General features: G+C 35.0%; 1 protein-coding gene and 1 long non-coding RNA gene across 2 annotated transcripts; one reads left to right on the top strand and one right to left on the bottom strand.

Moving 5' to 3' along the window:
- The first annotated feature begins 1,100 nt into the window (after positions 1-1,100).
- Positions 1,101-3,217, top strand: LOC130710119 (uncharacterized). The gene is made up of 2 exons (XR_009010299.1): positions 1,101-1,366; positions 2,328-3,217. It is a non-coding gene; the product is annotated as an uncharacterized LOC130710119 (long non-coding RNA).
- Positions 3,218-16,077: 12,860 nt separating this feature from the next.
- LOC130713054 (DNA topoisomerase 6 subunit A3-like) lies at positions 16,078-16,930 on the bottom strand. The gene is made up of 2 exons (XM_057562856.1): positions 16,661-16,930; positions 16,078-16,554 (listed from the first exon to the last, which is right to left on the bottom strand). The coding sequence occupies exons 1-2, from the start codon at positions 16,928-16,930 to the stop codon at positions 16,078-16,080; spliced, it is 747 nt and encodes a 248-aa protein (XP_057418839.1).
- Between the last annotated feature and the right edge of the window lie 5,136 nt (positions 16,931-22,066).

Here is a 22,066-nt window from a genome sequence, read left to right as displayed (position 1 = left end):
CGTCGGAGCCCTGGGCTCCGGCGAGTGATGAATAGGCATGCTGACTGGATAAATGAGGCTTACGTGGAATTAAAAATAAAAAACACATAAAAAATTAAATTAATTAAAAAAATTAAATTAACAAATTCTCTTAATCTAAAATTAACCCTCCCCAAATCAAAATAAACCCCAAAATCAAAATCAACTCCCAAAATCCCTAAATCAGAACCAACCATTGAGATTCATCTTCCAGTTCCAGCTTCTTCTTCCTCATCACCTCCTTCGACTTCAGCTTCTTCCTCATCACCACCAACCACCAGCCAACGCCCACCCTCTACCAAAACCCCAACCCCCTGCAACCGGAACTCGAACCAAGATCTGGATCTGAGTGCGACGGAGAACAAAGGAAGAAAATGAGAGGGAGAGAGCGCGAGAGTCAGAGTGCGACAGCCGGGTGTGACAGAGGACAAATTGTTCGCCCACTGTAACATCCTAAATTTTAGCATAGTTTATAAATATAAATTACTATCATTTAACCTTTAAAATAATTTGCTCAACCTTAAATTTAAATAAAAAAAGTATATTGTTGGTCTTGTGATATGTTAATATGAGCAGTAATAAGATTTTAGAATTATTTTAGGAGTTCTATAAAGAAAAGAGAGAAGTTATATTCCTAAAAGTATAAGTAATTAAAATATCAAGATACATAACATTAAAATATAGTGTCAAATAAAATACATGCATAATAAGGAAAGACATCATTTTTACCATTTTACAAAGAAAAGCCACGTGTGTGATTTTTAATGATTTATTGTCTAAATATCTATAGTTAAAATATATTTAGTTAAAATAATATCAATTATCCTCATATTTTTAAAATAAAGAAGCCACGTGGTGGCAAATAGTCATTTACTATCCAGATATCTATGGTTTTACAAAAGATCTTTGATTAAATAAAGAAAGAAAGTGGTGAGATGCCAAGTGGGTGGACAGGTGTGGCTTGTAATCATTAGTTAGAACAAATATCTCTAGATAATTTGTTGAAGAAGGAAACGTGGACATAATTGATGATTGGGATTTGCCTATAAATAGACATGAGACTTGGGAAGCATGGCAAAGTCATACGTGAAGAAAGGATTAGCTAGAGAAAATGAGAGAGGGAGCGAAACACAGCAAGAATTGGAAAAGAAATGAGATTAGTGGGGAAGAGAAATAGTTAAGTGTGAGGAAGAGAAAAAAAACAAGTGAGGAAGAGAAAGAGTGAAAGAGTGAAGAGAGACAGAGTTTTATGTGTGAGGAAAAATGTAGAGAACGAAAGAAACAGAGGAGAGGGAGCCGTCAGCCGTAGGAAAAAAGGAAGACATGAGGGAAAAGATAAATTAGTAAGGTGATAACTATATCTACTCCTTTTTAATTAAATCTACTCTATATTTTTATAAGTATGTCTAGCCAGTTTTAATTATGTATTTCAACTTTAATTTTATGATTACACATACTCTCTTTTATTCACGTCAATTTTATTTAACGTTGTCTACTTTATAACTACTCTTTTGATCTATTTATTCTCTTATAATATTAAGTTTATGTTTATGATATTGATTTTTATTTAACTTTGTGAGATAATATAATTTGTTATTACATTTTATGTCTTGAAATGGTCGGCTCTGCCACCTCTCTCTGATTACTTAAAAGTTCAGTTTATTACTATTTAGTTGTTTTACCTGAAATGAAAATCGTCATAGACAACTTTTATGTCGTTTTAGTTTCATTTAGTATTTTAAACTTTGTACAATCTCAGTTTAACTTATATGATACCATTTAAGAGATCATGTAACATTGCGGGGCAAACCTGGTGACCTCAAGATGACCAGTATAGGCAAATCCCGAATGTTATTTAAGAACAACACTGCAGGGCAAACCTGGATACTCAAATGTCAGTTCCAGTTAAAAGGCAAATCCTGGGTGCTAAGACATAAGTATGAAATGTTTAATTAAAACACTTTAAGCGAAATGATCCTCTAGCAGTTGAGGTGATCTAGTTGCATAGTTCCTGGAACACAGGTTCCTAGGCAGGGGGACGCCCTTGCATTCGGATAGAGCTCTAAGCCGCAGTTGGGAATATGCAAAAGTGGTCGAAAAGGCCAAGAAAGTGATAACAATGAAACAAAGAATGATCTTTAGTTTTAAAGAGGATTAAATGTGTGATTTTCATTGATGAAACTAGTATCTATTTTTGAAATGTTTATCATCCATATAACTATTTAATTTATGCTAGTTTTTAGAGTGGATATGGATATCACTGAGAATTGTAAAATTCTCATTCCTTCACTTTCATGTTTTTTTTTCAGAGAAAACAAGCAACTCGCTTGAGACATTCCAGATAGTAGACGGGAGTATGTGTCATGTACGCAGGATCACAAGTAGTTAGTTAGAGACACGTCAGGTAGTCAGATCATGGTCACGATATAGGTCACCACGTGTATAAGGAGTCTTTAAAATTATTTTCATGACTCTGATAATGTACTTTTGAAAAAATTATTAAAAAAATAGATTTATTTGTCCACTCGATTTTTAGTACTTAAGTATTTTAACACAAATATAATTATTTCTTTTTACACGTTATTTTAAATATATGTACTTTACAGTGTATGAAATTAGGGGTGTTACACCCACCACCATGCACTGTGATTCCTTCGTCATCTTCATTGCAAACCCTAACCCTGTTTTAGATTTGGGTGAGTAGCGACAGGATTGACCGCGTGAATTAAGCAAGGGGGTTTCGCATGGCAATTTCTTTGCTGATTATGGGTTCTGGTGGGTGGGATTACGATGGGTGGAGGTTATGAGTATTGGATTTTGGGTTGTTGTTGATGATTCCATCTTAACTTTCACGAACTGGGTCAGTTTCAAATCTGCAACTTGGTCTGCCCTCCAAGTGTTTGAAGGAAGTTTGAATCTGGGCATGATGGATGATTTGGTGAAGGTTTCAGTAGCTTCCTAAGTTGTTTGGTCTTTGGGTATTTTTGGGTCTTTTGTTTATCTAGTTGCTTGATTTATGGGTATGTTAAGCTTGTACTAGTTTTGTTCTGCTTGTAATTTAATTCCCTGTTCTTTCTCTCCTCTTTTTGTTAAGCTTGTACTGGGTTCTAGGTTACTTGATTTCTTGTTTTTCACATACGGATGGCTCCATTGTATTGCAATTTTGTATAATATATGAGATTTGAGGGCTTTGGATTCATTTTGTATATGATCTTAATGTTTTTCTGGACAGATTTTACTGCTGTGGGTATGCACAACTCATGACAGCTATTGGCAGGGAAAATTTGTTACTTGGGGGAAATAATTTTTGTTAATTAGATTAATGTTACTAAGTTAATTAGGATTAGTTAATTTTTAGGGTTAACTAGGGTCTGTTAATTAAATAAAACTGATTTTTATTTTTTTTTCCTTGACACGTCAGCCTCATTTATCCAGTCAGCTTGTCTATTCATCACTCGCCGGAGCTCTGGGCTCCGGCGAGGACCTGCTCCAGACTTATTACAAACGAGAGGACTTAGATTTGCAAATTTTTCGGGGAGGAACTAATTTCAGACGACGAGACAAATACAGGAGCCAATTAGATGATTAACCCATAATAATAGAGAATGTATTTTACGCATAGACTTAAATATGTTGTTAATTCATGCAAATACACAAAATATGGATTTTAGTCCTTCAAACTAAGATATTTAGTTTTTAATCCCTAGAAACACACATTTAATTGTTGTCGTTAACTTTTGTTTACGCAACTCACAAGATGATGACTCACCCTTCTAACTTGATGTTTTATCTGACTTAACATCGTGAGATCCACTTTTTTACCCAACTCAATCATTGTCGTTAAATGTTGCTCACTTGGCTTACATATGATTCTACATGCAAAGTCTAGGTGACACTGATAAAAAACATCAAGTAGAAGGGTGAATCATCATTCAGTGTGTCACGTAAGAAAATTTAACGACAAGGACTTAAACAAATACTCTATCAGTCCCTAATTATAAGCTAAAATTGTAAAAATCACACTTATTAAGAAAGCCTTAATTGATGCATTGGCTTTTTAAAAATGGTACAACCTTTCATATTTACCCTTACTTAAGAGGGCAGTACCAGGAGGAAAGAGAATAAAAGTGAGTTTCAATTTTAAAATTTTGAAATATCGTCCTCAAATGATAGCTTAAGTGGTAAGAGTTAGGGGACATTTGAGTTGGATAGGGGAGGTCCAAGGTTCAATCCATGAAGAGTGTGATTTATCTTTCCGATGTACCAATTTTTTTTTTAAAAAAACCAAAAAATCTAAGGACAAATATAGAATAAAATATTAGTTTTTGCATAGTTAACTTTTATTAATTTAGTGACACCACATTAGTCTCAATGTTAGCTTATAATTAGAGACGAAGTATAACAATGTGTGTTTCGAGGATTAAAAACTAAGATATCCTTTTTGAATGACTAAAACTAATATTTACGATATTTATAGAAACTAAAAACATATCTAAGCCTTACACATATACAATTGGAAATGAGTGAAAATAAGAAGAAAAAAAAAACCACAAATTTTTAGGAGTTTTTCCTCCTTTGGTTTAACCGAAATCATAAGGAGAAAATAAATCTCAATGTGAGATGCACTTAAGAAACTTTCTTCTCTATACTAAGGAGAAAACATGAAATATGAGAATGCATTTTAATGATTTAAAAAAAAAATTGATAATGTGAAATAATTGATATTTTTAACTATTCTTTAAAACTGATTTTTTGTGTTAAAAACAATTATTATATTTAATTTTTCAATTATGGATTTATGGGGATTGAAGTCATTTTATAAATATCATTTTGTTTTTTTTTTCTACTTTTCTTTTCACTTTCTCTCCCATCAAATAAATTCACAATCATCACTTTCTACTATTTTTTTCTTTTTCTCTCACTTTTCTTCTATTTACCAAACATATCCTAAAGCATACAGTATAAAAATAAAGTGAGCAGAAACATCCACCGAAACCATGATCCATCACATGATATGTGTCAGTACAGCCTTCAAAGTTCAAACCAGGTACATTCCGTACTCGCCGTATCTCCTATAATATTTTAATTTTTAGGTACCCTCTCTTTTTTTACAATATTATACCCACATATATAATACCATATATATAAAATGATATGTTTGATGCCGAACATTATTTCACCACCTTCTATATCTATACATCGATCCACGTGGAATGTTTTTGATTGTATATTGATGCCGGTAATATTAGTTCACAAAATTATTACAACAAAATATTACTGGTGAAAAAATGGGATAAAGTGATGACTAAAAAGGTTAGTGATCTGGTCATGATTGAGTATATTTAATCAATAAAATTAGTTCAATAAAGATGCGGCAGAAAAACAAGTTAGATTTGTCTAAGAATTATTGAAAAGAAAAAATAAGCTGATTTGAAATGTAACAGATTAAGACAGATATCGCATAAGCTTCCACTCCATTCACTATTATAGAGGGACCTATATATATCTAGCTTGCGTGTCATGACTTGGACTCGAGAATCAAATTATGTTACATCCAATAATGTTATCTTCACACCTCTCTTTAAGGTGGAGAGAGATGGAATGAAGAGAGAAATAGGAAGAAAAGAAAAAGTAAGAGAGAGAAAGTATTAGATGTGATAGATGATAGATCATTAGATTTGGCATCCCACACATTAGAAATGTCACCCCACTTACGGAAACTTAGTTTCCGAAATATTTCAAAAATAAGGTTTCCGAAGTATTTTTTCACTCAAAAGTGGGGTGTTACATGTATTTTGCACTACAATTCACGAATTAATTTCGGAATATAAGATTCCGAAATAATTCGGAACCTGAAAATCCGAAAATTTGGGGTGTGAAATCTAATAGTTTGGGTGTTAAATCCAGCTCTCTAGATGATAAGAGGAGAGAGATAGAAATAAAAAAATGTGAAAATGAAGTGTTTCAAAAATGAGGTGTGTATATATCATTACTCTGTTACATCTAATATAATTAAGTGTAGTATCTAACAATAATAACTAGCTTACCATATCTCTCACATGTTAAGGCCGGCACCTGCAACATCAGGGATACTGATTCAGATTGGTTAACCATGCATGCATATCTCCAATATCCATTGGAATATAATCATGTCTTTGGGGTCGGATACCTTCGCAAATAATGGTTTTTCCTTGTTGATTTTTATGTGCATCTTTGACTCTCTCTCCCCTCTTTTAGTAGCATTTCTTTCATGATTCATGAATAATTCTTGTAATATTTTGTACCAAAAGAGTTAAACTTTTTTTTTTGTTGCTCTTAGCCCCTTCTTGAATAAGAAAAAGAAGGGATAGATATTCTTTAAGTATAGCATGTATGCTTGTTCCGGATCTAAGTCAACATAGAGTAAAGACCTTAATCACATCCAAAATTTTAGCAGACATATAAAGGAGAAATATAGCATCATGTAATAATGAATGAATCTCATTTACAATGAGTGGCCTCCCCTTTTATACTGGAGTGGTCCAAAACTCTAATGCTAGCTTAATTGGGCCATTGAGCCTCATAAATCCTCAGCCCAGAGTTAAGACAGATATCGCATCTCTCACCATAAACCACTTCTCTCACCTGATATACCCTCAATACTAACATATCTTATCCTATTATACTAACATAACAGATATAATAATCAAATTTGATCTTATTTTTTAGATATAACATATTTGATCCATTTTCCTAATATTGTTATGGTAGAAATGTGGGTTTGGCTTGATATTGAATCAATAAATTTTTCTCCATATACATACACCACTTATAGATTGAATCATCTATTAAACTAGTGTTCTTTACTCGTGCGTTGCACGTCGATTAAACTTATCGTAAAGATGAATCAGTAGAAATATGTTTTGACTTAGTTTAAACTCTTTTTAGTAAGTAAACGGATATGGAACCGAACATATGTTACAAATATGTAGATGAATGTACCACAAATAACTATATTAATTTGATGTGATTGTATAAACCTCACAATATCAATATTTGAATAGTAATAAAATAATTCATCTACATTAATTATGGTTGATTGATTTAAGCTCATAATAGATGGTAAACTTGAAAAAAAAATTAAAAATATTTGAACATTCCTTATCTGATATTCATTAAGAATAATACTTTTTTTTGCATAAATACGAATTAGGTTTTAACTTTTAAGTCATAACCTAATTAATTGTTTAGATTGATTTCGAAAATCTTATTTTTTTTCTTCATTTTTAAAAAACCAAATTCTTGTTTTCACTTTTAATTAGCTGACACAGTAAAATTTATAAATATATTTGAAAGGATTTATCTTGGCACACTGCACTACAACGACAACATTTGTTGCATCACCAGAAGCGAGATGACCAACGACTTCAACAACATATTTTCCAAAAAAAGCACATTCAACCTGAACCCTGGTAGCCCAATTTGGAAATTATAAATTTAATTACACATAAAATTAGGGGGGGAAATTTTGAATAAGTAAAGAACATTGAGTGTACCCATCTTGGTCAAGTTAAATAGTTATCATTTTCTGCTTTGCACCATCTTTCTCAAACTCTTGTTCAGCACTTGCTCCGGTTAGAATTCCAATGACATCTGCTCAAAAAAACAACACACATTTAAGGAAAATTAAGAACTATATTTTAAAAATCCAAAGGTTGCAAAAGGGCTTAAGTTGATAGCCTTGTTAGGAACCAATCATACAGAAGTATGTATATCAAAGTTGATCTTGAATGGATGAGAGGTTGGGCGGAAATCATGACTGCTTTCACCAACACCAAAGAATGAAATATGATATACGCGTCCTTCACTCAGCAAAGACTGGAATCGCTAAATAAGAGTCTTTCGAACTGAAGCGCGAACCTTACAACCCTGAAATTAAATAAATTGAGAAGATCAGAGATTGTCCAACAATAAAAACACGAAATTCAAAGTTGGTGATTAAGAAAAAAATTGTCATACCTTGTCATCCATGAGAACCATGTCCATCGAAAAGGGCAGCTTTGAACCACATAAGCTCGAACTTAGTCATAAACGATTCACTTTTGCAACAATAATCCAAAAGGGCAGCTTCGAACCACATAAGTCATCCATGAGAACCATGTCCATCGAAAAGGGCAACTTCGAACCACATAAGCTTGGACTTAGTCATAAACGATTCACTTTTGCAACAATAATCCAGTTCTCCTTGGAGGCATCGATTGTTGCGAGATCGTCGATTTTGCCAGACATCAGAACATAAGTTATTTTAAAGTTATCAGAGGCTAGTTAATGGAAGGAATGATGGAGGTGAAGAATAATATAAGGGACTATATATAGATGAATCACAATTTGGGTTAATGACTTTTGTAGGTGGAAAAAGGAAGGAGATTAATGCTGCAAAAATAAAATTCAAAATTTGAATTTACAGGTTGTCAAGAATTAATACATTTGAATTTGAATATTGATTTTTTTTTAATGAAGCAAATTTAAATATTTATTTCAGAAATGTAACTTCTATAATTGGAGCGAAAAACAGTTTGAACAACATAAAAAAAAATATCTGTATAACAATTTTTTTTTTGAAATAAGAATACTAATGAATTAATGCAATATACGTATAAGAAAAGGGAATATTAAAAACCGTATAACAAAAGCCAAAATCTGTTTTTAGCATTAAAGGATAATTTAAAAAAAATATACGAAAAATAATAATATTTTGAATAATTATTCCATAAGTAATTTGTGATGGGTGGACACTTTTGATTCAGCATTAATGAACGGTTTAAATAATCATTAAACAACAATTAATGAGTTATTTCAAGATTATTTGAATGCTTGACAATGATGGGACACAAAACTAAAATCAAGGAGAAATTAATCTAGCCATAAATTAGTCAAAATAAATTAGAGCTTGACACTTGTTAGCTAAAGAGGAGTGTGGGTGAGAGTGAACTTAAAAGTGTCAACTCATCTAAGTGGGTCTCACAGAGTTCTTCTTTTCTATAGTATATAGATATAGATACTTAAGGAGTTTAACAAACTACTAGTTGTATTGAGAATTGTTGGTATTTTTTTATAATAAGCATATGTGGTTAAATGCATATTTAGATATACATTGAAAAATCATGGTGAACCAAAATTGAGGTAAAAATTATGAACTAGCTTAACTTTTAGGGTTGTTTGCTATAATTTTGACTTTCACTATAATTTTTCATGGTATGTCCTTTTTTTTGAAAGGAAGGAAAGGATTTTCCAACATGCATTCATAGAATAGAACTAACAATATGTTGTTGTTTTTTTTTTTACCAAATATCCATATAGAGCTTCAAAAATAAAAATTCATGAATGTTTGAAAAATGATACACCTTCATCCGTCCTTAATTATAAAGTTTTTTAAAGACAATTATTTTTTAAGAAAATTAGTTATGAAGTTAATCAATGTATTGAGTTCAAATTTTTTTTACCAAATCTTTCACACTTACCCTTGAGTACAAAATCACTCCATTTTCATCTTTTTTTTTTTTTTCTCTATCTCTCTCTGTTTTTTTCTCTTTTCATTTTCTTCTCCCAAATCCCAATCAAAGAAAGGCTTGGCGTAGAAGTGGGCTGAAGGAGTCCGTTGGGAGCCCAATTAAGAGAATGGTGAGTACTTTCCTTAAGAGAATGTTGTTTATCTAAAGTTTACAACTACTCCGAATGTAACTATTAACTAAAGGAGCTCATTTGGTCATTTAGAGTGTTCCTACTTCCATTAAATTAAAATATAGATCGATAATTGATTTAATGAGTAAAATGTTGACTTATTTGCATTCAGCGAAATGATTTCATAGGAATGAGCTAGCGCTCTTATGTTGAAGTTGTACTGAAAGGTCTAAAGATCAGTCACTTCAGTTGGTGTGGCTTTCATTCTACATAGTGAAGATTCTAAAAGTCTTTCCAATTTTCTACCAACAATTACTAGTGATAAAGGTAACGTAGATGCAACAAAAAGAAACTATATTAAGCTTCTCTTGAGCATTGGATAACGTAGGGAGACAACAGAAGCAACAATTGAAACTGTAAATTTGTCAATGTGTCAAGAGAAGCAAATTTAATGCTCAAGAGAAGCCTAACAAATTTGAACATGACATTTCTTTGCTGAATGGTGCATCAACCTGATCTGGGGCTCAACCAAAAATCTGATGCATTAAACCTAAATGCCTAAAAGCAATCAAAATGTGAGACTTCGTTTCATATCGCCAAGGACTAATGACCTTGGTCATAAATTGAACCTAATGGTCAATAACCCTCTTTGGGGGGCTCAGTGCTCCTCATATGTTATGAGGAAATTTGGACATATAAGAGATATGATTTTAAGAAAGAAAAGTTTTATCTTATTTTACAATTAAATATTTTATAAATTTAAATGGAGTATTATGCTTGTTTGGCGTTTGATGGTCCACACCACAAACATAGTATATAAAGCTTCAACACTCAGGATTATAAACTATAACTTTGCTCTTCATCCCACAAATGTGGGACTTTTTTCAACTTACATCACAGTGAACTACCACAGCTTTTCGATTCATTGATATATAACATGGCAGTAAGTGCACACGAATTTTTAAAACAACGGTATTCTGTAACCATGCCCAACACTTCCCTATAAACTCAATGAGCGAGCTTTACAATCAACTTATCAACATGCGCCTCTGAGGGTGATGCATCCATGACACATACTAACAAAGAGCATTTACAAAAGCAAGTTGCAGGCTTTCACCGAGACTCTCCAAGTGCATACCTTAAAATTCAGCCAAGTGATATATTAAACAGTTTGATAAGGACACTAAACCTGCGAACATTCATTATGATGGTACTGCAGATGGAAAGTATTTTGCTACTTGAAAGAGTAAAATAATGTAAAGGAGCTCCATTGTTTTTGTCCAATAAAAGATACACCTCTATTCATTATGACAGTATACAGTGGAGGAACGGCTGGACTATGCACTAGTGAATGATGCTTGGGATGGGTTGTGGCCGGTGACGGAGGTGAGGCACCTCCCACGATATCGTTCTGATCATAATCCTATTATTTTAACATGTGGTGCTCGTCGACGTAATGAGCTGAGGCGGACTAAATTGTTTAGATTTGAAGAAATTTGGTTACAGGAAGGTGACACGTGTGCAAAGATTGTGGCAGAGAACTGGTCTAGACAAGATACAGATATTATGGATAGAATGGCTTATGTGGGCCATGCTTTGGGTTCATGAGGAAAGCAGTGTTTTGGATCCAAGACTTTGCTTCAAAATTTACAGAGAGAGGTTCAGACTGATGCTGTGGTGTCTGAGGTTGAGGCCACTGAGCGTGAGCTGGATAGGCTTCTCGAGCTGGACCAGGTTTTTTGGGGACAGAGATCTCGTGCTAGTTGGCTGCGTCATGGCGATAGAAACACGCGTTACTTTCATCAGAAAGCCACGCAGCGCAGGAAGAGAAATCTGATTGAGTTCATTAAGGATGATTCTGGGAGAGAATTTGTTCAGGACGCTGACATTGGTCGTGTTCTTGGAGGTTACTTCTCGACTTTATTTACTTCTTCAGGGCCAACAAGGATCGAGGAGGCTACTTCTTTGGTCGCAGGGCGGGTAACTTCGCGGCACCAGGCTTTTCTTTCTCGACCGTTTACTAGAGATGAGGTGGAGGAGGCTTTGTTTCAGATGCACCCTACAAAGGCTCCTGGGTTGGATGGTTTTCCGGCACTTTTCTACCAACGCCATTGGAGTGTAGTGGGTGATGATGTTCTGCAGTTTTGTTTGAAGGTGTTACATGGGTAGCTCTCACCAGGTATGATAAACCAAACGCTTCTTGTTTTAATACCTAAGCTCAAGAAACCTGTGTATGCTAGTCAGTTTAGGCCCATTAGCCTTTGTAACGTGTTGTTAAAAATTATTACAAAAACTATTGCGAATAGACTGAAAGTTAATTTGCCTGATATTATTAGTGGAACTCAAAGTGCTTTTGTCCCTGGTCGCTTGATCACGGATAATGCCCTTATTGCCTTTGAGTGCTTCCACTACATGAAGAAAAAAATTGTTGGCCGCAATGGCGTAATGGCATTAAAACTTGACATGTCTAAGGCATATGATCATGTTGAATGGCCTTTTCTGGCGAGTGTTATGTCCCAAATGGGCTTCCCTGGTTCGTGGGTTAATCTGGTTATGGATTGTGTTTCAACTGTTAGTTTTTCAGTAATGCTTAATGGGAATCCCCAAGCCCCTTTCTCTCCGGAGAGAGGGTTGCGCCAAGGGGACCCTTTGTCTCCTTACCTGTTTATCCTTTGTGGTGAGGTGTTCTCTGCTATGATTGAGAGAGCAATTGGATCTTCTGTTTTGTCTGGTATTAGAATTTCGCATTTTGCGCCTGTTATTTCACATTTGTTATTTGCAGACGACTGTATTGTGTTTGCAAGGGCGGATCCGCGAGAGGCAGAGTGTATTAAGAATATCCTTTCATCCTATGAGAGAGCTTCTGGTCAGATGATAAACCTTGACAAGTCAATGCTTTCGGTGAGCCGAAATATGCATGAGAATGGATTTTATGAGCTTAAACAGCTATTGGCTGTTCAGGCAGTAAAAAGCTTTGATAAGTACTTGGGTCCACCAACAATTATTGGTAAGTCCAAGACGCAGATTTTTAACTTTGTTAAGGAACGAGTTTGGAAGAAGCTGAAAGGTTGGAAGGAAAAGGCCCTCTCTAGAGCGGGTCGGGAAGTCCTTATTAAGGTCGTTGTTCAGGCAATTCCTTCCTACGTGATGTCATGCTTTGTTCTGTCGAATGGCTTATGTGATCAGATTGAAGGGCTAGTTAGTAGGTTTTTTTGGGGTGGTGACGTATCCCGTTGGGTTTTAGGGGCTTCAAGTTATTTGATGCGGCCCTTGTGGCGAAGAATTGGTGGCGGATTTATACATCCCCGGAATCTTTCCTTGCTAGGGTTTTCAAGGCAGTTTACTTTTCAAAGGGAGATTTGCTTGATGCTAAACGTGGTTCACGCCCTAGCTATGCATGGTCTAGTTTTTGGGGTGTGCGATGGATTTTCCAAGAGGGTGGTATGTGGAAAGTTGGTAATGGGGAGAAAATTAATATTTGGCAGGATGCTTGGCTTCCAAATGGCCCTCCGGTACACTGTAATTGGCGTGTTGTTGAGGATTATGGTATTCGAAAAGTTTCCAATTTGATTTCTACTCGACATGGTGGATGGAACCAAACTCTGTTGGATATGATTTTCCCTCTGGTGACTGTGGCTTCAATTTTGTCCATTCCTTTGGCATCTAATCGAGGAGAGGATGTGTTATTCTGGCCTATGGCTCAAGATGGTATATACACAACTAAGCTTGGGTACAGGTTTGCTTTGCAGCGACAACATGTTGGAGTGGCGTCATCCTCGTCGGAAGTGGTTTACCCTCCTGATTTCTGGTCTAAAGTCTGGGGTTCGAAGGCTTTGCTACGATGTAAGGAGGTTGTTTGGAGAGCTTGTTCTTATGCTCTTCCGGTTCGTGCTTTGTTGCGAGCTTGCGGTATGGAGGTCCCCACGACATGCCTGCTCTGTGATGCTCATGATGAGTCTGTGGTACATGTTCTGTTGTTGTGTGATGCGGTTAGAGCTTGCTGGTTCTCTCTTGGGGTCCGTTGGGATCCTTCCTCCTCGTCTTTTGGGCAGATGATGCAGGCTATGGTATTGGGTATGGAGGTCGAGGAGGTGGGTCGGGTTTGTGCTATGATTTATGCTCTCTCGGCTACCATTGGTGAGGTCGAGGAGGAGCATTTTTCAGAATTGAAAGAAGCAACACCATTCGCATATGGCGCAGGTCACATCCAACGGAACCTTGTCATGGACCCAGGACTTGTCTATGACCTTACGATCACTTAAACTTTTTATGGTATCGTGAAGTTAGCCAGTCCGAAATTGTGAAACCCTACAACAAGCCTTACACTCCCCCTTCATCCTTATCATACAACATATTGGATTATAATTATCCAGCCATAACAATTCCGTACATCCATATTGGACATCAATTGTTTGTTTTGCGGACGGTTACAAATGTTGGATGTCCATGAATGTATAGGGTGAAAATTATTTCACCTCCAGAGCTGCAAGTTTTTGTTGAACCTTAAATGTTGAGGTTTAAGTATAGAGGTCAAAAGTTGCAGTTTAGAGTTACATTAACTCTAAGAGGAACACCTAACTCTGAGACTGATTATGTCATTGGGGGGTTAACTTGGACAGACGGGAAAGATAGTGTGAACACAACTATTAGTGTTAGGTACCTTTAGTAGTGAGGAGTTTAGGAGCTATGTTGTTATTTGTATTTTTTTGTCTTTGTTTAAAATTGTTTCTATTTTAGAGAGGTTCTAATTGTTGAAGCATATTTGAATGCTCGATGACTTTTTGAGCATATTTTGTCAATCAATATATAACTAGATGCTGATCTTTATATTTTCAAAAAAAAAGAGTTGTATATATGTGTCCATTTTATATCAAATTTGTGGTATTTGAAAGATAATTTTGTCATATATAATGGTCAAGTGGTCAATAGCCTTCAAAACATAATCCATTGATGCAAAACATAATAATAGAAACAACAATGTACAAGCAACATCAAATTATTACCTGTTGCGCGGCTAGGCTTGTCCCACATTGGCGGCGTTTACGTTTGCAAGATAAATGCAAAAGCAGTGCTTACCTCAATTTCAAGCTTCTTTGTTTAAGTCTCACAAAATCAATTTTTTAACTTAAAAAATTACATTAAAATAGGGGATTGTTGTGTATATAAGTGCTCATTAAACATATTCTTTCATATATAATTCTTATTAGAGGGGTAAGAGTTAATTGCAATGTTTGAATAATTCAAAAACCTATCAAAGTTATAAGGAAAATTGAAAGTTTACAACAAGACAATCTATCTTTAGTCCCACATTTCCAAAATTTAACGGTTTTATGACCTTAAAGGTTCTAAGAATTTCTGCACCTAAAATGCATGAATTTGCAGGTGGGATGATAAGATGTCAGCAGTTACACATGATGAATATGTTTTCTATGTTGTATCTTTTTTGCGTACAACTAATTTTCAAACTTTGGAAGCACTTCAGGTTCAAAACCAACAAATATTGCAATTATGTGTGGATGTTGGTATAGGGATGAAGCAATATCTTCCCCAAATCAAAACACATGAAGAGTGGGTAAAACAGTATGGCCTCAAATGGAAAATATGTTGCCCTTCTGAGCTAGATTTTGTGCGGTCCCTTAGTCGTTGTAAGAAGTGGGGGGCTCAAGGAGGAAAGTGTTAGATATTTTATGAATTAGCATTAGTCATTTAATTAGAATGTATAATCTTTGAATTATTAATATATCAATTAATGATAATTAATATTAATTATAGAGCTTAACCTCTTGATGTATATGTCTATTGGGATTTTCTGATGAGTAACTCATGATGAGTTGAGTTGAGTTATATTTTATTTATGCATCTTATTCACTCATTGAATGATTATGAAATGAAAATTTGCATCGTTATGTACGCAAAACACATTATTTTATGTGAGGGGCAAAATAGTATGAGTATCTTATGGGTTTAATTGTACTGATTAATTTTTCTGTATATGTATGGTTTGATTTCGGAATACATCGATGAATTACTAACTTGAGATATCAGTTTTCAATGATTTTGGCTCGGCTTCTAATCATTGACCTTTAATTTTCAGTTTTTAAAAAAGATTTTTGAATCAACTTTTAAAAACAGATTATTTTTTTAGGAAAAGAAATGTGTTATATGGTGAACAATGTCATATTGCTTAGCTATCTAACATATCTAATGAACATGACGAATATTATAGCTTCATTAGCTGAGAATGACAGTAAAATTTACTGTTGAACAAGTAGAATCCTTGATGATAAATCGATAATACCAAGGAAAATAAGTGAACAATGAATAGGATAGAAATTCACGCATACGAATAGGCCTGTTGATAGCATTATTAAAGCCTTGTGGTCCACCTTTGTTTCATACTCAAATCCAGTTCTTGTTTTGGAGCTGGTAGGGAAGGTAGACTTGACTAAGGAACTGGATATGGAACTCGCTCAGAGCTTGTATCTCAAACTTCTTCTTAGCCTTCAACAGCTTCCTCACAACTTTAATGTCAAATTTCATGAGGGCTAACAAATAGTGGGCTTGAATTTGAAATAATTCAACATCAGAAGGCCGTACTCCCAACCACCTCGCATATGAAATTACTAAGTTCTCACTATCATATGAGAGCTCCTTCGAGCCAAATTTATGCACACACATCATCTTGATTCCGTACGCATCTGCATCCATGATGCAAAGGACGGGGATGTTCAATTCAGTTTTAATCTTTTTGATAAAATAACGAGTTGCAACGCCGGGTTCTCCAGAACTAGTGACAATGATGCATGAAAACTTTGAACAAAAATTGTCCTCAGATAAGCGGAAGAGAGTTTCGTATTTCTCCACAAGCAGAAGAAACTATCTTTCAAAACAGTTTATAATATGCAAAATCAGACAGGAAATTAAAACAAACTTCAATTCATAGATATACAAATCAAAAATAAAATAGCTCTGCTACAAGTACTAGTCTAACATACATAAAGAGCCATCTAATCCCGATGGCGGCGCAACAAAGGTTGTCCCCCCTCCTCTCCTCCTCGTTTTCTCCTTGCCCCATTGTTATCCTCAATGGCATAGGGGCAGAAGGGAGGGCAAGCTCGGCTTGGGGCCAGACAAGAACATTGTGCTGAATCCAGAGGTTAGCATTCCAAGCAGCAGCAACATTCTGAGCAGCAGTTGGAGGGAAGACAACACCAAGGCCTACAGGAATACCAAGAAAACCGTACACATCCATCCACGCATAGCTATGCGTGGAGGAAAGAAGTACTCGTCGGGTCCAAGATTGGGCGTCGCTGGGTAATGAACATATGGTCGTCTGTCATGTGCCCTAAACAAGGCCACAAGCCTATATGTATATAGGTCACAACGGATGATGAAACCTTTGAATTAATCATTGCAAGTTCAATGCACAACCCTAGATTATTAGGCCCAACTACTTCCAGATTGTCTCAGATACGGGTTTATGTGTGAACATTAGTTCCACCCGTTAAACATTGATTTGAGCGGATAAAAAGATGTTTGATAAATTGTTTTATTGATTTTCAATATAAGAAAAGCGGTAAAAGAAGGTTTACAGAGATAACAAAGAAGAACATGTATTCATAAATGCATTCACATAATCCTCTGATTGCTTTGAACACAAACACTTATGTAAATGTTCATTTCACTTACGATGTCCAGAGCTATCCACCTAACTACCCCTAGCCTAGGTGAATCTATCGGTTGGAATTCCTAGGCGTAATCCCTTACCATCTAGAAAACCAAAAGGAACATTAAAACTCAAATTCTCTCTCAAAGACATTCCCAATAACAAATTTATCCTAAGACAAGGTACCTTAGGCTTGCGAATCTCCGTTGTTATCCCGGAAACTCCTGTTAGAACTCAAAACCCCACCTGTCACGTGGAAGCCCACTATTGTTCCTACCTAAGATAATCTCACCATAAGACAACTAGTTCATTGAGTGGTTTCTCTCTTGAACCGGACCTGCAATTATCTCCCGATCTCATGCTAGTCCATAAAAATCTAACACAAATCAATGATACTTGAAGTGTAGAAAGCAAAACTTTAACACACAGCGTGACCTAAGACATAGGCATTCTACTTTCATTGATCTAAGCATACACCAACTCATATCAACCTCTCGATCTATTTATAAATTAGTGAAGCTCTTTTGATTATCAATTGATTGGTTAGAAGCATGAAGTACAAATAGAAACACCATACATGAAAGATTTCCATTTACATCAATAATTGAGTTTACAACAATCAAAGAACTAAGCTATAATATTCCAGATACAAAAATATAAAAGAACATATACAAGAGATAAGAAAGGAAGAGATGAAACCCGAAGAACGGAGACAAATCCAAAGCTATGGAAACTTTCTCAAGCTTTCCATAGCCACCAAGAGGTTGTCACCATGCTCCAAAGCTCCACTCCATCAATTCCTAGCCCGGGGACCCTTCCTCCATGAAGCACAGTCTCCTCTTAATGTTTTAGGGAGGAAAAATGGTGAAGAATGGAAGAGATCCTGAGAAAAATCGTGTTCTGGCCTTTTATAAGGGTCCAAGGCAGTTTGGCTCGCTTAAGCAAGCTTCAGATTCGCTTAAGCGAGAGCCTTTTCTTAACACTAAAGTACTCTTCTCGCTTAAGAGAGCATAAGTCTCGCTTAAGCGAGGGTTCACTTTCCTTCTATGCCACTGAATGGTTCGCTTAAGCGAGAAAGAATTCGGCTTAAGCGAGATTGTCTTCCAGAATTGATACCCTCTGCCATATAATTTCGCTTAAGCGAGTAAACATTTGGCTTAAGCGAAGTTCTTCATTTCTTGACATATTGACATCTTGTGGCACAGATCTTCATAGATTTCCACCTATCATTGAAAACAAAAGATTAAATGTGAAAAATATAATATTTACTCTGTTTCTATACTAAAATTAAGTATTTACTAAATCAACTACTTATGGGGATAAAATAATCAACAATGCAAGCATATAGGTCAAATAAGTGCTTAAAATGATATTTAAAAACACGTAAAATTGACACTTATCAATTGTTATGTATATAAGTGTTCATTAAGCATATTCTTTCATATATAATTCTTATTAGAGGGGTAAGAGTTATTTCGAATGTTTGAATAATTCAAAAACCTATCAAAGTGATAAGGAAAATTGAAAATTTGCAACAAGTCAATCTATCTTTGGTCCCACATTGCTAAAATTTTACGGCTTCATGACCTTAAAGGTTCTAAGAATTTCTGCACCTAAAATGCATGAATTTGCAGGTGGGATGATAAGATGTCAGCTGTTACACATGATGAAGATGTTTTCTATGTTGGATCTTTTCTACGTACAACTAATTTTCAAACTTTGGAAGCACTTCAGGTTCAAAACCAACAAATATTGCAATTCTGTATGGATGTTGGTATGAAGCAATATCTTCCTCAAATCAAAACACAGGAAGAGTGGGTAAAACAGTATGACCTCAAATGGAAAATATGTTGCCCTTCTAAGCTAGATTTTGTGCGATCCCTTAGTCGTTGTAAGAAGTGGGGGCTCAAGGAGGAAAGTGTTGGATATTTTATGGATTAGCATCAGACATTTAATTAGAATGTATAATTTTTGAATTATTAATATATCAATTAATGAGAATTAATATTAATTATAGAACTTAACCTCTTGATGGTTATGTCTATTGGGCTTTTCTGATGAGTAACCCATGATGGGTTGAGTTATTTTTTATTTATGTATCTTATTCACTCATGGAATGATTATGAAATGAAAATTTGCATCGTTGTGTACGCAAAACACTTTATCTTATCTGAAGGGCAAGATAGTATGAGTATCTTATGGGTTTAATTGTACTGATTTATTTTTCTGTATGTATGGTTTGATTTCATAATACATCGATGAATTACTAACTTGAGATACTAGTTTTCAATGATTTTGGCTCGGCTTCTAATCAATGAGCTTTAATTTTCAGTTTTTAAAAAGGTTTTCAGAAACAATTTTAAAAAACAGGTTATAATATGCAAAATCAGACAGGAAATTAAAATAAACTTCATTTCATAGATATTCATAGATATACATATCAAAATAAAATAGTTCTGCTACAAGTACTAGCCTAACATACAGAAAGAGCCATCTAATCCCGATGGCGGCGCAACAAAGGTTGTCATCTCCTCCTCTCCTCGTCGTCCTCTCATTACCTCGTTGTTATCCTAAATGGCATAGGGGCAGAAGGGAGGGCAAGCCCGGCTTACGGCCCGACAGGAACATTGTGCTGAATCTCGAGGTTAGCATTCCCCGCAGCACCAAAATTCTGAGCAGCAGGAGGGAAGACATCAGCAAGGCCTCCAGGAATACCAAGAAAACCGTACACATCCATCCACGCATAGCTATGCGTGGAGGAAAAAAGTACTTGTCGGGTCCAGGATTGGGCGTCGTTGGGTAGTGAACATATGGTCGTCTGTCATGTGCCTTAAACAGGGCCACAAGCCTTATATGTACATTGGACACAACAGATGATGAAACCCTTGAATGAATCCTTGCAAGTTCAATGCACAACCCTAGATTATTAGGCCCAACTACTTCCGGATTGTCTCGGATACGGTTTCCAATCCAATTCTAGTCTAGTTCCAAATTTCATTTCATTGCTTGTGGCTAAGCTAGTCCCACATTGGTTACGATTATGTCCTTACCTTAGTTTCAATTTTAAGTTTCTTTGTTTAAGTCTCACATCTCGGAAAGGTGAGAAAGCATATTGTATTGTATAGACTACCATCAACTTGATCAGGATATACAAAGTCTCAACCAGTAATCATGCATCACTGTAATCTTTTCACAATCTCATGTCTAGAGTTGTATATATGTGTCAGTTTTATATCAAATTTGTGGTATTGAAAGATAATTTTGTCATATATAATGGTTAGTGGTCAATAGCCCTCAAAACATAATCCATTAAAGCAAAACATAATAATAGAAACAACAATGTACAAGCAACAACAAATTATTACTTGGTGCGCGGCCAGGCTAGTCCCACATTGGTAGCGTTTACGTTTGCAAGATAAATGCAAAAGCAGTGTTCACCTCAATTTCAAGCTTCTTTGTTTAAGTCTCACAGAAGCAGTCGGGTAATATTTTTTAATTTAAAAAATTACGTTAAGAGAGGGGATTGTTGTGTATATAAGTACTCATTAAGCATATTCTTTCATATATAATTCTTATTAGAGGGATAAGAATTAATTCCAATGTTTGAATAAAGGCTTAATTTCACATTTGGTCCCCTACATTGTCCTTCCTGCTAAAATTATCCCCCATCTATGAAATTAGCAAAAACCGTCCTGTTAGTTTACACTCCACCGTTGTCTTCCTGTGAAAATCGTCCCCCAAAAGGACGGTTTTTGCTAATTTTATAGTTGGGAAACGACTTTCACAGAAAGGGCAAAGTTGAGAGATCAAATGTGCAATTAAGCCTTGAATAATTCAAAAACACTAAAGTCAATCTATCTTTAGTCCCACATTGCCAAAATTTATTTGCTCTTCATTCTTCTTCCCAGACATTTTCTATCGTAATAGTTTGACACTACATTTTTTTTTTTGTAGATTTATTATCTTTTATTTTAAATTTTAAGAATTGAATGATAAATTAGAATTATAAGATGAATCAAATGAGATAAAAATTTGGTAAAATAAGATATATAATTTTGAGAAATAAAAAACTTATCTTATTTTACATTTAATTAAATCTTTTATAAATTTAAATTCAAATTACTCTATTTTAGTATTACTTGACCCAAAATGCCTTCGTATAATTCGGATTTCAACTCTTCGGATTATATATTATAGATTTGGTGTTCAACCCACCCTGTGGACTTCTCTTCATATTTTTCATCAAGAACATGACCAGGTTTGACATCATTATGTGCATATGGAGGTTCACCTAAAATGTTAAAAAGAGCATTGAAACTAAAAGGGTGAAAAAAATGTATCTCAGATAGATTTTAAAGAAGCAGACCAGTGAAAAGAAATTTATTCTTCTTTCCTAAAATATGATTCTTAAGACTTGAGAAGTTTATATTAATGCGTCGATGTATGTGAGAGACAATTAAGAAAGGCAGAAAGATATGTGCACAAAATCTTGAGTTGCAATTGCCATAGTGATGCTTCAATCTCCTTGTATAAAGTATGATGATTACATATGGGTGATTAGAAGTAGTTGCTCCACTATGGAGTAATAACTTTTTTTAATCACCATATGGAAGCATTGTACTTCATTCGTTCCTAATTAACATTCTGAGAAAAGAAAAAACACATAATAAGGAGTGAAAATAATTTTATTAATATTCAGCCTTCATTTTTCTAGGACAATAA

Source organism: Lotus japonicus, chromosome 4 (assembly GCF_012489685.1).
Source record: "Lotus japonicus ecotype B-129 chromosome 4, LjGifu_v1.2".
In the NCBI taxonomy this organism is placed as follows: domain Eukaryota; kingdom Viridiplantae; phylum Streptophyta; class Magnoliopsida; order Fabales; family Fabaceae; genus Lotus; species Lotus japonicus.
The sequence above is the reverse complement of the archived record's forward strand: the minus strand, read 5'-3'. Positions and strand labels throughout refer to the sequence as shown.

Bases quoted from the DNA above. Each gene is read 5' to 3' on its own strand.
- LOC130713054 (XM_057562856.1), bottom strand. From the start codon at position 16,930: ATGGATGTGTACGGTTTTCTTGGTATTCCTGTAGGCCTTGGTGTTGTC. The intron at 16,555-16,660 runs GTACTTGTAGCA...TTTGAAAGATAG, and splicing joins TCTTTATGTATGTTAGACTA to TTTCTTCTGCTTGTGGAGAA.